This window comes from Benincasa hispida, chromosome 4 (genome assembly GCF_027475165.1).
Source record: "Benincasa hispida cultivar pf3 chromosome 4, pf3_genome.v1.1, whole genome shotgun sequence".
NCBI classification, from domain to species: Eukaryota; Viridiplantae; Streptophyta; class Magnoliopsida; order Cucurbitales; family Cucurbitaceae; genus Benincasa; species Benincasa hispida.
In genome coordinates, this window is record NC_143481.1 from 7,395,296 (window position 1) to 7,408,276 (window position 12,981).

Consider the following 12,981-nt stretch of genomic DNA (forward strand, 5'->3'; position numbering starts at 1 on the left):
ATGCTCGTCTTGATTCTTCTCCCTTTCAACTCTCGGTTTTTCTTTTCTATTTCTCTGCTGGTTTACAAATTGTTTCATTCCACTTGAAGCTTGAGTTTTAACACAAACTAAAACATAAATTTATCAAATAATTGAAGATTATTTCAATATTTGAAATAACCTTTTTCTCTCCTTCTCAAAAGAGTGTTTCAATTTGATACCTACATATTTGTCATCCATTACATTAATGTGAAGATTATTAAGGTTTTATTCTATAACTATTTAGTTTTTAAAAATTGTGCTTGATTTTTTATAAATTTTTTACTCTGATTTTCATCTCTCCCACCTATATTTGAATTATTAACCAAATTTCAAAAACAAAATCAAGTTTTTTAAACTTTTTTTTAATTTTCAAAATTGACTTATTTTTTAAAGCATTTATAGAAAAGAAGCTAAGTAAAATATATATATATATATATATATATATATATATATATATATATATAGTGTATAAATTTAATTTTCAAAAACAAAAATCTGTAAAAATTATTGAAGTGTTCCTTTAAAAACAGACATGTTTTTAATTTAATAAAATTAATCCAGAAACCGTGACATAGCTCAAATAGGTATTTATCATTTTTTTCCTATATGTGCTTAAAATTCTCATTTTGACCATTTGAATAAATGTATTGAGAATGTTAAATAATAATTTTTAGAAAAAGTATCTATTTCCACCCTAAACTAATAATTATATTATACACTTATTAATTCGAAGTTTAGATGTGCAAATTATATTTATCCTAATTTTTATAAGAAAAGCGTGAAGAAAACCTACGTTTTCACAACTCACATTAACTAAATTTTAAATTAAACACAATTTGTATAGTTTGTAAATTTTCAAATTTTCAATTTCATGTTAACTAAATTCGTGAAAGTTTAGAATTTTGTGTCTGTATTCACAACTTAGTTTACCATTTTTTGGGTTGAAAATTAAGAGACCATTAAATCCTTTTAAATTCTAAGATCTTAAAGTTTAACTTTAAGATTTTCTTTTTCCTTTTTCTAAACTTCTCTAAACTTGTTTGATCTAACCATTTTATATTTACTTGTTTACCTTGAGAATAAACATGAGTTCACTTCCAACTCGCATTGTGTTTGTTAACATCTAAGTTTTGACATATAAACGCTAGGATTTTCGCAATTTATTTGCATGTTCGATTACAAACTGCTCGTGGAAACTTCATTATTTGGAGCTACTAAATTTCAAACTAAAGTTTGGATGAAGAGAAGAAAAAATATTTGGGATAATGGAGCTGAATTTACATTCTATTAAAATAAAATAAAAGTCAACCGAACATAACTCAACTAGTTCAATAACGTGTCATCGACCAAGAGGTCAAGGTTTAAGTCTCTCACCCTACATGTTTAACTAAAAGAACAATAAAGAAAATAGATCAATGGGCACTAATTATCTAATACCAAAGCCAACAAACTGTGGGATGAATGTACGTAGGACTACTGGAATAGAAAAGTTCCATTCGCCTAACCTCGAATAAATACTCGGGCAAATGGACGGGTGATCATTCCATGATGATGAGATGCTTTAATTCACAACTTCAAATATTTGCTAGTCTGAAAAGTGACCAACCACTTGAGCTTCTGATCTTAGTGCTTCCAATATACTATCAACCCACCTGCATCTCAATTATCATGCTTGTATATATTCAGTATTCGTTATATTCGATCTACTCAATTAAGTCGAAGTACGGAATAACTCACCCTTCCAAGCCAGGATTCTTAGGGTAGTAAATGTTTTTCAATCCTAATCTTTTCGCTGCTGCTGCAGTTGTTTCCCCAATACAGGCAAGTGATTTTTCCCACTCCTTTGGCTCTGAAATAAGATTGACCCACGCGCTGTTGCGACAGATTCGTGATCAATGCCAAGATGAACAAACAAATTCATACTACAAATTCCCTCTTCACTTGGGGGAGAACTAGTTTAATCAGACAGTACAAGTAATTTAAACTGCCGCATACCGAACTGCAGAAGGGGAAGCCACTGTGACAACAGGCAATGACCTTGCTTGCTCGAGAATGGTTTGATCAACGTAATCAACAGGTGCCTGAAAAGCACATCAGTAGGGCTGATGCCTAAAAAGTTTAGGAAGAGAATGGTGGAGGAACAAGGTATTATTATTCAAGATTCCTACGGAGAGGAGATATCCATTTCGCACTCAATAACAAATTCAATTTCATTCTTTTTTTTTTTTCCTTGTAAATTTCTCCTACACCTTTACTCCAATGTACTGGCTCTCTTCAAGTATCTTCCAAAAAAAAAAACCTCTACCCCATACAACAACTAATTATCTAAGTATTGGCATGGTATACTAAAAAGAATGTCCCATATAATAGTTTGCTAGTACTGATTCCCTCTAGATTTGCATTGTACAATTTATTTATTGAGAACTTTACTCCAGATCAAACAAATGAATACCCTCTAAAAATTGCGAGGACTGAATCAGTGTGGCTTGTCTTTAAATTTTCAGCGTACAAGATATATATCAAGGGACGTGAATACTTTACCGTGGTGTAGGTGTTAAGCCTCATGACCTCAAATCCACGATTTGAAAGGCATTCCTCTGTACAACAGCAAAAAGAGATACCAAGATTATTTTTTGAAGCCATTACTTTACTTTCAGTTATAATAGACGGAACACCGAAACCACACCAGTACACTGGTGCTACAATGTGACTAACAAATACTAGACCTCAAAAATAAATAAATAAATAAAAGTAAAAGTAAAAATAATTTTTTAATAAAAAAAAGCAGCTAACAGATAAAATAATTGGTTCAAGTTTGTCACTGTCTACTTGTAAACAGATCAGTTGACATTAGAATTTAAAATCTCAGCTACAGTTTGCATAAATCAGGTGCACAAAAGAAAACATAAATTTTGTCGTCTGAATGTTAAATGTTGCATAAATCACTGTCTACTTGTAAACTGAGGCTTGCCAGTTCAGTTGAAGAACTGTTAATAAAGGATGTACAAAACTGGGAGGAACAGGGAGAGAAATATATCTTGGATACAGTATACATCAAGTGGTTTGTTACCATTAGTTATGAGTCTATGACTCAATATTATAATTGCAGCTTGATTTAAAATTTTCATTCGGGATTCAAAATTGATTTGAGATATCTAACCAAAGTTCAAATTACTCATAGCTGAAGTTATACGTTAGTTAAATGTGGATATACTATATATATTCAGAAAGAGAGATCAATCTGTATGAAATATGAAATATTGCTATAGAATAAACAAAAAAAATATTGATTTTAGCAATACGAGCCAACATCTAACTTCAAGTACCGCTATCTCCAACGTTTTTCCTTGGATCTCTTTAGAACAAAAGTTCCCAATTATTGCAGTGGCTAGAACATAAATAACTTGGCCACTAGTATAACTTTATTCATCTAATTCGAGATATTTTTTAAATTTTCATTTGTGAAAATTTGGCTAACCATTCCAGGTAGAATTGGACTTATCACAAAGAGTGGCTAATCAAGTAAACCTTATACAATTTATAGCTGCATGCCAGGAAGCAACAATTTAGTAGCAATACTTCCAGTTCAAATTGAATTTCTTTTAGTTATGGCATGAGAAAACAAGAATGGGTGGTTTTTTAAAAAATGATGATGACAACAAACAAACATCCATTGTTACCACATTATCTAATGGGAAATAGCTCTCAGAGTGTAAAAGAAAAAACATACCAATATCATTGCTTGCTTTAGTAGAAGCAGGATACAAGACACTGCACCTTGCATTTCCTAACTTTGGAAGCTCAGAAGCCAAGACCTTGCCTATTGCTGAAAGAGATAATTGGAGAAAAAAACTAATTCAAATTATGATGTGCAGGACAACCAAGCACCTCTGCAAAAGGATTCTTATTCTAATGAAATCCTACACACATAATACAAATAATAAATCGTCTTTGTCCTCTCAATTCTTTTGAAAAAAAACAAAGACAAACGAAAAAGAAATCTACTGTGAAGTTACAAACACCTGGCAAATTGTGATTGTTCAACAACAAGCATAACAGAGTGAAGATTGAAGAATAGAATCTACCAGCACAAATAGTATCTAATTCATTTGACATATTTCTCTTTTTTAGATATAGTTCTAACATTCCATTTCCATACTACTGCAGTGTCTTTTTGGAGAGTTTTTCGTCATGTTATTTGATTTAAGACAATAAGTAAATGATATACCTAGAAATGTTAATAACATCATGCAAACAAATGCAATCCACAAATAATTCATATACATGCATCATGCATGAGATGTGATTTTGACATGCATCTTACCTTTTGAGGGTGCAAATGCCACTTCAAGTAGTTTTGATGATTGCAACACTTCCTCAAAAATGTTAGCTGTACCAGCTCCGACAACACCTATTCTAACTTTTGGCATTCCAGCGGCCCTAAGGAACAAAACAATGTGAAGGTATCTGTTAAACCCCCAATGATTTACACTTACAAAAGAAGGGGCAAAAAGGGGAATAAACAAGAAGAAGTTGTTACAAAAGAAGCAGTAGGGAAAGATTCATTTTCAGAGGAGATAGAGGGAGGTGAATTCGGTTAAGGAGGGGGGACCACTTTCAGCCGTTAAATAGAGCATCCTGAGGTTATTGAAGGGCAAGGAATTTCTGTGAGATAAATAAGAGCTAAGGAAGCTTTCATGGAGAGATTCCCCAGCTCTCTCGAATTCTGCTGGACCCTTTTGGTTTTCTTTTGTTTTTCTTATCTTGATTGTTGCTTATTGATATCACCAATTCTCTGTTGTCAAGTTCTTTATGAGTAATGAAATATTATTAAATCTGTAGCCTTCTGTGCACTTTTTCTTTCTTTCTATTCTTTTCTTCTTTTGTTCCTTGGTCATTTACTCGTAGGAAGGTGAAGGACACTCCAGGTTCTTAACAGTATCACTCACCGAAAACCTTTTCATTACGAACAAAGCGAAGGTGCTACTTAACACTATAAAGAATTCAGGCCCGTATGACACCCGAAGTTAACACTCCCAAGGATGACCTAAAACAGCTTTAATGGAAAACACGATGTGAAAGTATTGATCAATCTTGAATTTGTACCCATTAACTATGCAAATTGCTATTCAACAGCAAGAAAGTGACGACCAGTGATAAAATAAAATTCAGAGACACATTTTGACTCACTTAACCAACAATACATTTCAAAATGAATGATATAGCTCATGTACCACACAGCAATACAGCTTGAACAAAAAAAAGGTCCCAACAACGCACTCAATGTTGTAGAATGGTGAAAGTAGGGTTTTTTCCTAGGGGTATTATTGTAATTGTTTTCTACCCTAGGGCTCTCTAGGGTCTATTTATTCACCCTGTTCTCTTGTATTCAGTGTATCAATTAAAAATAATAAGATAAAGATCTGTATCGTGGTTTTTCTCCTTGTTCTAGGGTTTCCACGTAAACTGTGTGTTGGTCTCTCTTTTCTTATATTTCATCATGATATCAGAGCATGGCGACGAAACCCTAGCCGTCATTGACGAGAACCAACCATAGACATCTACAGACGAAGCTCCAATCATGGACATAAAAGCTGTTATCCAAGAAGCTGTAAAAGAATACCTCCAATCTGCCCTACCGCAACTTCTTCCAGCCACCATAGCCGCCGTCCAGCCGCCGCATGGGGCGCCGTCAACGTCGATCGAGGGTTCCTTCGAAGGACAGAACTGTGAGATCGGGCCACAACAACCCTCGTTCGCGCCGACCATGCCGCACGAGTCATCGGCCATTCCTTTCTCTGCCCAGCCACGACCGCTTCGGGAGCCGACCCGAGGAGAGAAACCGACGCAGCCGATCGCATCTACCTCTGTCCAACCGCGTTTTTCCCAGGCACGGATCCGAGCTACCGACCCGACACCGCCGCAACCTCCAATCGTGTTCTCTCCGGCCGACGCCCTGATTCCAGCATACCCAGCTGGTTCCTCTCACAACCAGCCGCCGGTCGAAGGCTCTTTTCCAGCCGCACCAAATCATGGTGGTTCGGCCCAGTACCCTAACGATGTTCGACCCAGATTGGCCTATCTTCAAATGCAGATTTCAAATTTGGAAACGGCCCTTGGCCCAAACCCTCAATCAGTCACCACAGAGAATCCGATAAATTCGTTCTCTATTTTACCCAATACAACTTACTTAACTGGTTCAATGGGAAATACTGTAGGATTTCTAGTAGGAGAAAAACTGAATGGGGTGAATTATTTCTCCTGGTCCCAGTCGATCAGAATGGCCCTAGAAGGAAGGCACAAATTCGGGTATCTGACAGGAGAAATTCTGAAACCTATCCCAGGCGATCCTCAAGAAAGAATCTGGAAAGGGGAGGATTCTCTATTACGTTCTGTCCTCAATAGTATGGAGCCATAGATTGGCCGACCCTTACTGTATGTAGCAACTGCTAGAGATATCTAGGAGGCAGCCAGGGATCTGTACTCAAAGCGACAGAACGCATCTCAATTGTACACGTTACACAAACTGGTCCATGAATGCAAACAAGGGACCATGGATGTTACTTCCTACTTTAATAAATTATCAGTGTATTGGCAAGAGATGGACCTTTGCCGATAGGTTGTCTGGAACTGTGCATAAGATGGGGCCCGGTACTTGAAACTTGAAAAGGTAGATCGGGTGTATGTGTTTTTGGCTGGATTAAACCCAAAATTTGACAGTGTTCGGAGTCGCATATTGGGTCAACGACCTACTCCTTCTCTCAGAGAGATTTGTTCAGAGGTTCGACTGGAAGAGGATCGGTCACATGCTATAAACAATTATGTGGTTGTTTCCACTGATGCACAAAGGCTTCCAGTGCCGACAGTGATAAAAAGCCCACACCTATCTGTGAGCATTGTAAGAAGCCGTGGCATACAAAGGACCAATGTTGGAAGCTGCACGACAGGCCCCCAAATAGTAGGCGACGACAGTCACATGACAAATCAAATTCTGGGCGTGCACTCGTAAGTGACTCAGTTAATGAGAATACACAGCATCAACCCTCAACCGATAATAAGACCAATTTGAGTGTTGTCGGGGTGAGTGTCATTGCACAATCAGGTACATTTCCATCTTTTGGCCTTATTAGCATTAATGACAAGAAACCCTGGATTGTAGATTCAGGGGCCACAGATCATCTCACCAGTTCTTCAGAATTGTTTGTTTCATATTGTCCGAGTGCGGGAAATGAGCGTATTAGAATTGTAGACGGGTCTTTTGCCCCGGTTGCAGGGAAAGGAAATACCTCTCCTTTTAATGGTTTAGTACTACGTGATACACTTCATGTGCCTAAAATCTCATATAATCTTTTATCGGTCAGTAAAATTACAAGAGATCTTAATTGTAAGGCCATTTTCTCACCAGATTTTGTTGTGTTTTAGGATCAGAAGTCGGGGACGACGATTGGCACTACTCGGCACGATAGGGGGCTCTACTTCCTTTTTGACGATGCTTCTTCTAGGGAGGATCATAGAACTGGTTTTATGTCTTTAAATTTTTCTACTTCCGAAAATGACTTTATGTTATGGCATTATCGTTTAGGACATCCAAACTTTCAATATATGAAATATTTGTTTCCACATTTATTCCGCAATATTAATATAGCGTCTCTAAATTGTGATGTATGTATTCGTGCCAAACAAAGTCGTATTACTTTTCGTTCTCAACCTTATAAGTCGTCCAGTCCTTTCTCCCTCATTCACAGTGACGTCTGGGGACCCTTGCCTACTACCACCTCCACTGGTAAACGTTGGTCCGTCACCTTCATAGATGACCACACACGCCTCACTTGGGTGTTCTTACTTGCTGATAAGTCTGAGGTGTCTTCCATCTTTCAACAATTTTATACCATAGTTGAAACCCAGTTCCATGCAAAGATTGGGATTTTGAGGAGTGATAATGGACGAACACCTCTTTCCATGACTTTCTTGTGTCTAAGGGGATTGTCCACCATAGCTCATGTGCTTATACTCCCCAACAGAATGGAGTAGCCGAGCGTAAAAATCATCATCTGGTGGAAGTTGCCCGGTCCTTAATGTTGTCTGCCACTCTTCCATCCTATCTGTGGGGAGATGCCATTCTTACTGTTACTTACCTCATTAATCGCATGCCCTCTCGTGTCCTTGACTTTCATAATCCTTTCCGACTACTCGCCTGAGTTCTGATGTACCCCTCCATGTCTTCGGCTGTGTCGCGTTTGTCCACTCCCATGGCCCAAATCGCACAAAATTCACCCCTCGTGCTCAGAAATGTGTTTTTGTTGGGTACCCTCTCCACCAACGTGGGTATAAATGCTATCATCCGTCCTCTCGTAAGTATTTTGTCTCCATGGATATTACTTTCATTGAAGATCAGTCCTTCTTCCCCGTTAGTCATCTTCAGGGGGAGAGCTTGAGTGAAGAGCCTAACTGGTCCTCCTATGATATCCCTTTAGGGGAATCCGCCCCGATACCTTCTCCTAGTTCTGAAAAAGCCTGTCCTATCCTCCCTACCAACTAGATTCCATGGATAACCTACTATAGGAAGAATCTTAGAAAGGAAGGGACGCCACCTGTTGAACAGCCAACTCCGGTCCATGAATCAGACCCTGCATCTGGTCCAAGTACGTGTATTCCTGAAACTAATGATGTTGATATATGTATGGAGACTGACAAGTGCAGGGAAGATAAGGATGAAGGAGGTGGAAATACTGAAAATGTGACAGATGAGGAGATAGCTAAGAATGATAGCAGTAAAGGAAAAATGCTAGTCTTTGATAAGGAAGTGGAAGATACTACTGAAATCCTTGATATACAGATGACAGATCATGCTGAGAAACCTAGAGAGTTGGAAAATCATGATGCCTCTCTCGATCTTCCAATAGCACTGAGGAAAGGTACTCGTTCATGCGCGAAGTACTCTATGCACAGCTACATGACATATAGCAATCTGTCTCCCGAATTTAAAGCTCTCACTACCAACTTGGACACTACCAAGCAGTATTCGTGAAGCAATGGAGAGTTCTGAATGGAAAACGGCTGTTATGGAAGAAATGAGGACTCTTGAGAAAAATGGGACGTGGTAACAGGTGCCTTTACCTGAAGGGCAGAAGACAGTTGGATGTAAATGGGTGTTCACCGTAAAATACAAATCAGATGGGACAATGGACCGATATAAGGCCAAACTGGTTGCTAAAGGTTTCACCCAGATCTACAGAATTGATTGCTCTGAAACATTCTCTCCCGTGGCCAAACTCAACACTATTCGGGTTTTGTTGTCGATTGCTGTAAACAAAGATTGGCCACTTCACCAATTAGATGTTAAAAATGCATTCCTGAATGGAGAATTGAAGAGGAAGTCTGTATGAGCCCTCCTCCTGGATTCGAGAGTCAGTTCAAGCACAGGATTTGTAGACTGAGAAAGTCATTATATGGACTGAAACAGTCTCCAAGGGCTTGGTTTGATAGGTTCACCACATTTGTTAAAGCACAGAGATACAAACAAGGGCACTCAGATCATACACTGTTTACAAAAAGGTCCGACTCCGAGAAGATTGTAGTCCTCATAGTGTATGTTGATGATATTGTTCTGTCTAGCGATGATGAGGGTGAAATTACAAGGCTCAAAACAAGAATGGCCGGAGAATTTAAGATTAAAGACCTTGGTAAGCTGAGATACTTCCTTGGAATGGAAGTGGCTCGATCAAGAGAAGGTATTTCACTATCGCAACGGAAATATACACTGGACTTACTCAAAGAAACAGGCATGACTGGGTGTAAACCCGCTGACACACCCGTGGAGTATAATGCAAAACTTGGTGTTATAAACAACAAAGTTCCTATTAACAAGGAAAGATATCAGAGGTTGGTTGGAAAGTTGATCTACCTGTCCCATACAAGACCAGATATTTCATATGCAGTAAGCGTGGTAAGCCAATTTATGCAAGCTCCATATGAGGAGCATATGACTGCAGTTGAGTGTATTCTTCGGTACTTGAAGGGGACTCCTGGTAAGGGTCTAATGTTCAGGAAGTCTGAAAAAAGGACTATTGAAGCATTTACCGATTATGATTGGGCAGGCTCTGTCGTTGATAGAAAGTCAACCTCTGGGTATTGCACCTTTGTCTGGAGTAACCTTGTCACCTGGCGAAGTAAGAAACAGGGAGTAGTGGCTAGGAGTAGCGCTGAAGCTGAGTACAGGGCGATGAGCTTAGGGATATGTGAAGAAATCTGGTTGAAGAAGATGTTGTCTGATCTTTACCAAGATAGTGAGCTTCCAATGAAGTAGTTTTGTGACAATAAAGCAGCAATAAGCATCGCAAACAATCCAGTCCAGCATGACAGAACCAAACATGTAGAGATCGACAGACACTTCATTAAAGAAAGACTGGATAATGGGAGCGTTTGCATCCCCTATATTCCCTCAAGTCAACAAGTGGCAGATGTTCTCATCAAGGGGTTACTTAGACCAAATTTTGACTACTGAATTAGCAAGTTGGGTCTTATTGATATTTATGCACCAACTTGAAGGGGAGTGTTGAAAGTAGGGTTTTTTCCCTAAGGGTATTATTGTAATTGTCTTCTACCCTAGGGCTCTCTAGGGTCTATTTATTCACCCTATTCTCTTGTATTCAGTGTATCAATTAAAAATAATAAGAAACAGGTCTATATCGTGGTTTTTCTCCCTGTCCTAGGGTTTCCACGTAAACTGTGTATTAGTCTCTCTTTTCTTATATTTCATCATAAAATATAATTTATCTGATGGTAGAAGCATAACAATGTATATTATCAAATAGTAATATGGTGTTTCCATAGGCCGTTTCACCTGTAACTTGAAATAAACCATCCATTACTAAAAAGATTATTAACAGCTAGACCAACAAGTACGATGAGTATGAATTTCTTAAAGTAATGACATCCTATACATAGAAATCAAGTTTTACGCAACTTCAAAGCTTGCGAAGTTTTAGGAAACTAACAACTATCCAAAAATAAAAAAGAAATTGCGTGACATACAAGAATGATGAGAGTCTAGTGAGTTAGTTCTAAACCTTACTTCCATGCCTCTAAGAACACCAAGCCAGCTTCAGGGGAAGTTATGACAATCCAGTCAAATACAGAATCTGTTAATGAAGAAGAAAAGATTGTAAGCACTTGTGTCTAAAATAATCTTAACATTGAAAATTACAAATAATTATTGCGGTCAATTAAATGCCATCAGAAATACATCCTGCAATATTATGTGGCATTGCATTTGACATGGAGAGAATCGTTTCAACAAGAATGGCAAGATTTTTTAGGAGTTCAAGGAGAGAAAACATTTGTGAAGGACTTACCACTAAGTACAGAGTGTAGCCTATTCAAGTCAGGTCCTTGTCTGTGTTGAATGAGGGGAAGTTCCAAACAGTTTATTCCATGCCTTGCCTGTGATCAATATCAGGAATATCAACACAGTCTATATTGGTTTCACACATCACTTGTAGCTTGCTCATCCATGCAAAAATATGAAGGCCAACTACTTTTGCTTTCCCATTATTTTACCTTCACAACAGTTCCATTAAGAATAGGCAATCAAATTAAGGGTTATTATGATTATTATTATTATTATTATTATTATTATTATTATTATTTGTGGAAGGGAATCGAGGAGAGAAACATTGATATACATGTAACCTTATGTTCATGTCAGAAACATTTATCCATTGGGGGATGATAATGGACAAAAGTTCGAGATAAAACATAATGGCTATTCTCCATCCTAAACCATACTTATTCTTGATTGACACAAAGGATTAGTTTCTAGATGACATACTATGCCAGACTAAGCAATTAACAGGATTCCATCCAAGTACTCCACCTATACAAGCACTAATCAAATCACCACGAAAGTACAAAATGCATCATGGAAAAGGTGAAGTTGATATGAGCATTTTCTTGACTCAATAAAGAGTACCAATATTTTTCATATCAATGCTTCCTAAGACCAATAAGTAGCTATACGAAGAAGCTTTCTCTGAGAAAAGAATCGAGATTAGCTAGTAGTTTACCGCCACATGTAGAGCTCTGGAATGGTTCAACATAGTTCTGAGAATATACATAAGTACTGAAATTGAACCGAAGCATTTTTCGAGTATAAATCAGTCATTTGATTTTAGAGGCCTTCTTATCTTACAGCCGATGATAGAAGATATTTTAATTATTGGAAAACAGAAACTACTTTGGTGCTTAAAAACCATTACAGTTCCAATTTATCTCAGCGGCAAGAAACATCCACTGGAATGCTCATTCTTGTCTCCTCCGAAACGACAAGAACGACAATATTCCAGTAGTTGTAGAGGTAGTACGATTCTCAAAATGATTTAACAATTTCGGAAAGATCTAGAAAACTGGTAAGAATTTGAGAAGGCAACAATTAATCAAAATACTCGAACAAACAGCACTTATTTCAACATTCAGTAAACGCAAAGAGTTACAAATCGCTGCACCACATGATACAAGAGACTAACACAATGCCTTGGCATGATGAGAATCAAAGTGGTGGACAAGAACAAAGCAAAAGAAAAGCCCGAGGAATCAAAAGATAAATCAACAATCCGAACAAAAACATCCTCAGATTACAAAATCAATAGAGAGAGAGAGAGAGCGAGAAATTACCAGAGCATTAACGAGCTTCCCGTTCTTGCCGCGCTCTCTTGTAACCACTACTTCCGGCGCCGAAATTGAGGAAGACGTAATCGAAGTGGAGGAAGAACAAACAAGAGTTGGAGTTCTACGGGGAAGTAAGATTCGCCGGTAAAGTTGCAGACAAGGCGAAGGAACAACTGAAGCCGGATGAGAGAAAGAAGAGAGAGAAATTGGAGCCATGGGGAAACGTGTTGAGCGGAGATGAAAAACTGAGAGGGTCAGGCCAGATGTTAACATAACAAAACTCATGGCCCTTAA

At 37.9% G+C, this 12,981-nt stretch overlaps 1 protein-coding gene across 1 annotated transcript; it reads right to left on the reverse strand.

Moving 5' to 3' along the window:
- Nucleotides 1-1,277: 1,277 nt before the first annotated feature.
- Nucleotides 1,278-12,981, reverse strand: HEMD (uroporphyrinogen-III synthase family protein). The gene is made up of 9 exons (XM_039029274.2): nucleotides 12,694-12,981; nucleotides 11,376-11,463; nucleotides 11,096-11,162; nucleotides 4,346-4,461; nucleotides 3,752-3,847; nucleotides 2,563-2,618; nucleotides 2,017-2,102; nucleotides 1,759-1,893; nucleotides 1,278-1,673 (listed from the first exon to the last, which is right to left on the reverse strand). The coding sequence occupies exons 1-9, from the start codon at nucleotides 12,970-12,972 to the stop codon at nucleotides 1,607-1,609; spliced, it is 990 nt and encodes a 329-aa protein (XP_038885202.2). The 5' UTR covers nucleotides 12,973-12,981; the 3' UTR covers nucleotides 1,278-1,606.

What these genes read in the sequence shown, in the direction of transcription:
- HEMD (XM_039029274.2), bottom strand. Translation starts at nt 12,972, where the DNA reads ATGAGTTTTGTTATGTTAACATCTGGCCTGACCCTCTCAGTTTTTCAT. An exon ending in GCTACACTCTGTACTTAGTG is followed by an intron (nt 11,163 to 11,375) that starts GTAAGTCCTTCA and finishes CTTCATTAACAG; the next exon opens with ATTCTGTATTTGACTGGATT. An exon ending in GGCTTAACACCTACACCACG is followed by an intron (nt 2,103 to 2,562) that starts GTAAAGTATTCA and finishes TGTGCTTTTCAG; the next exon opens with GCACCTGTTGATTACGTTGA.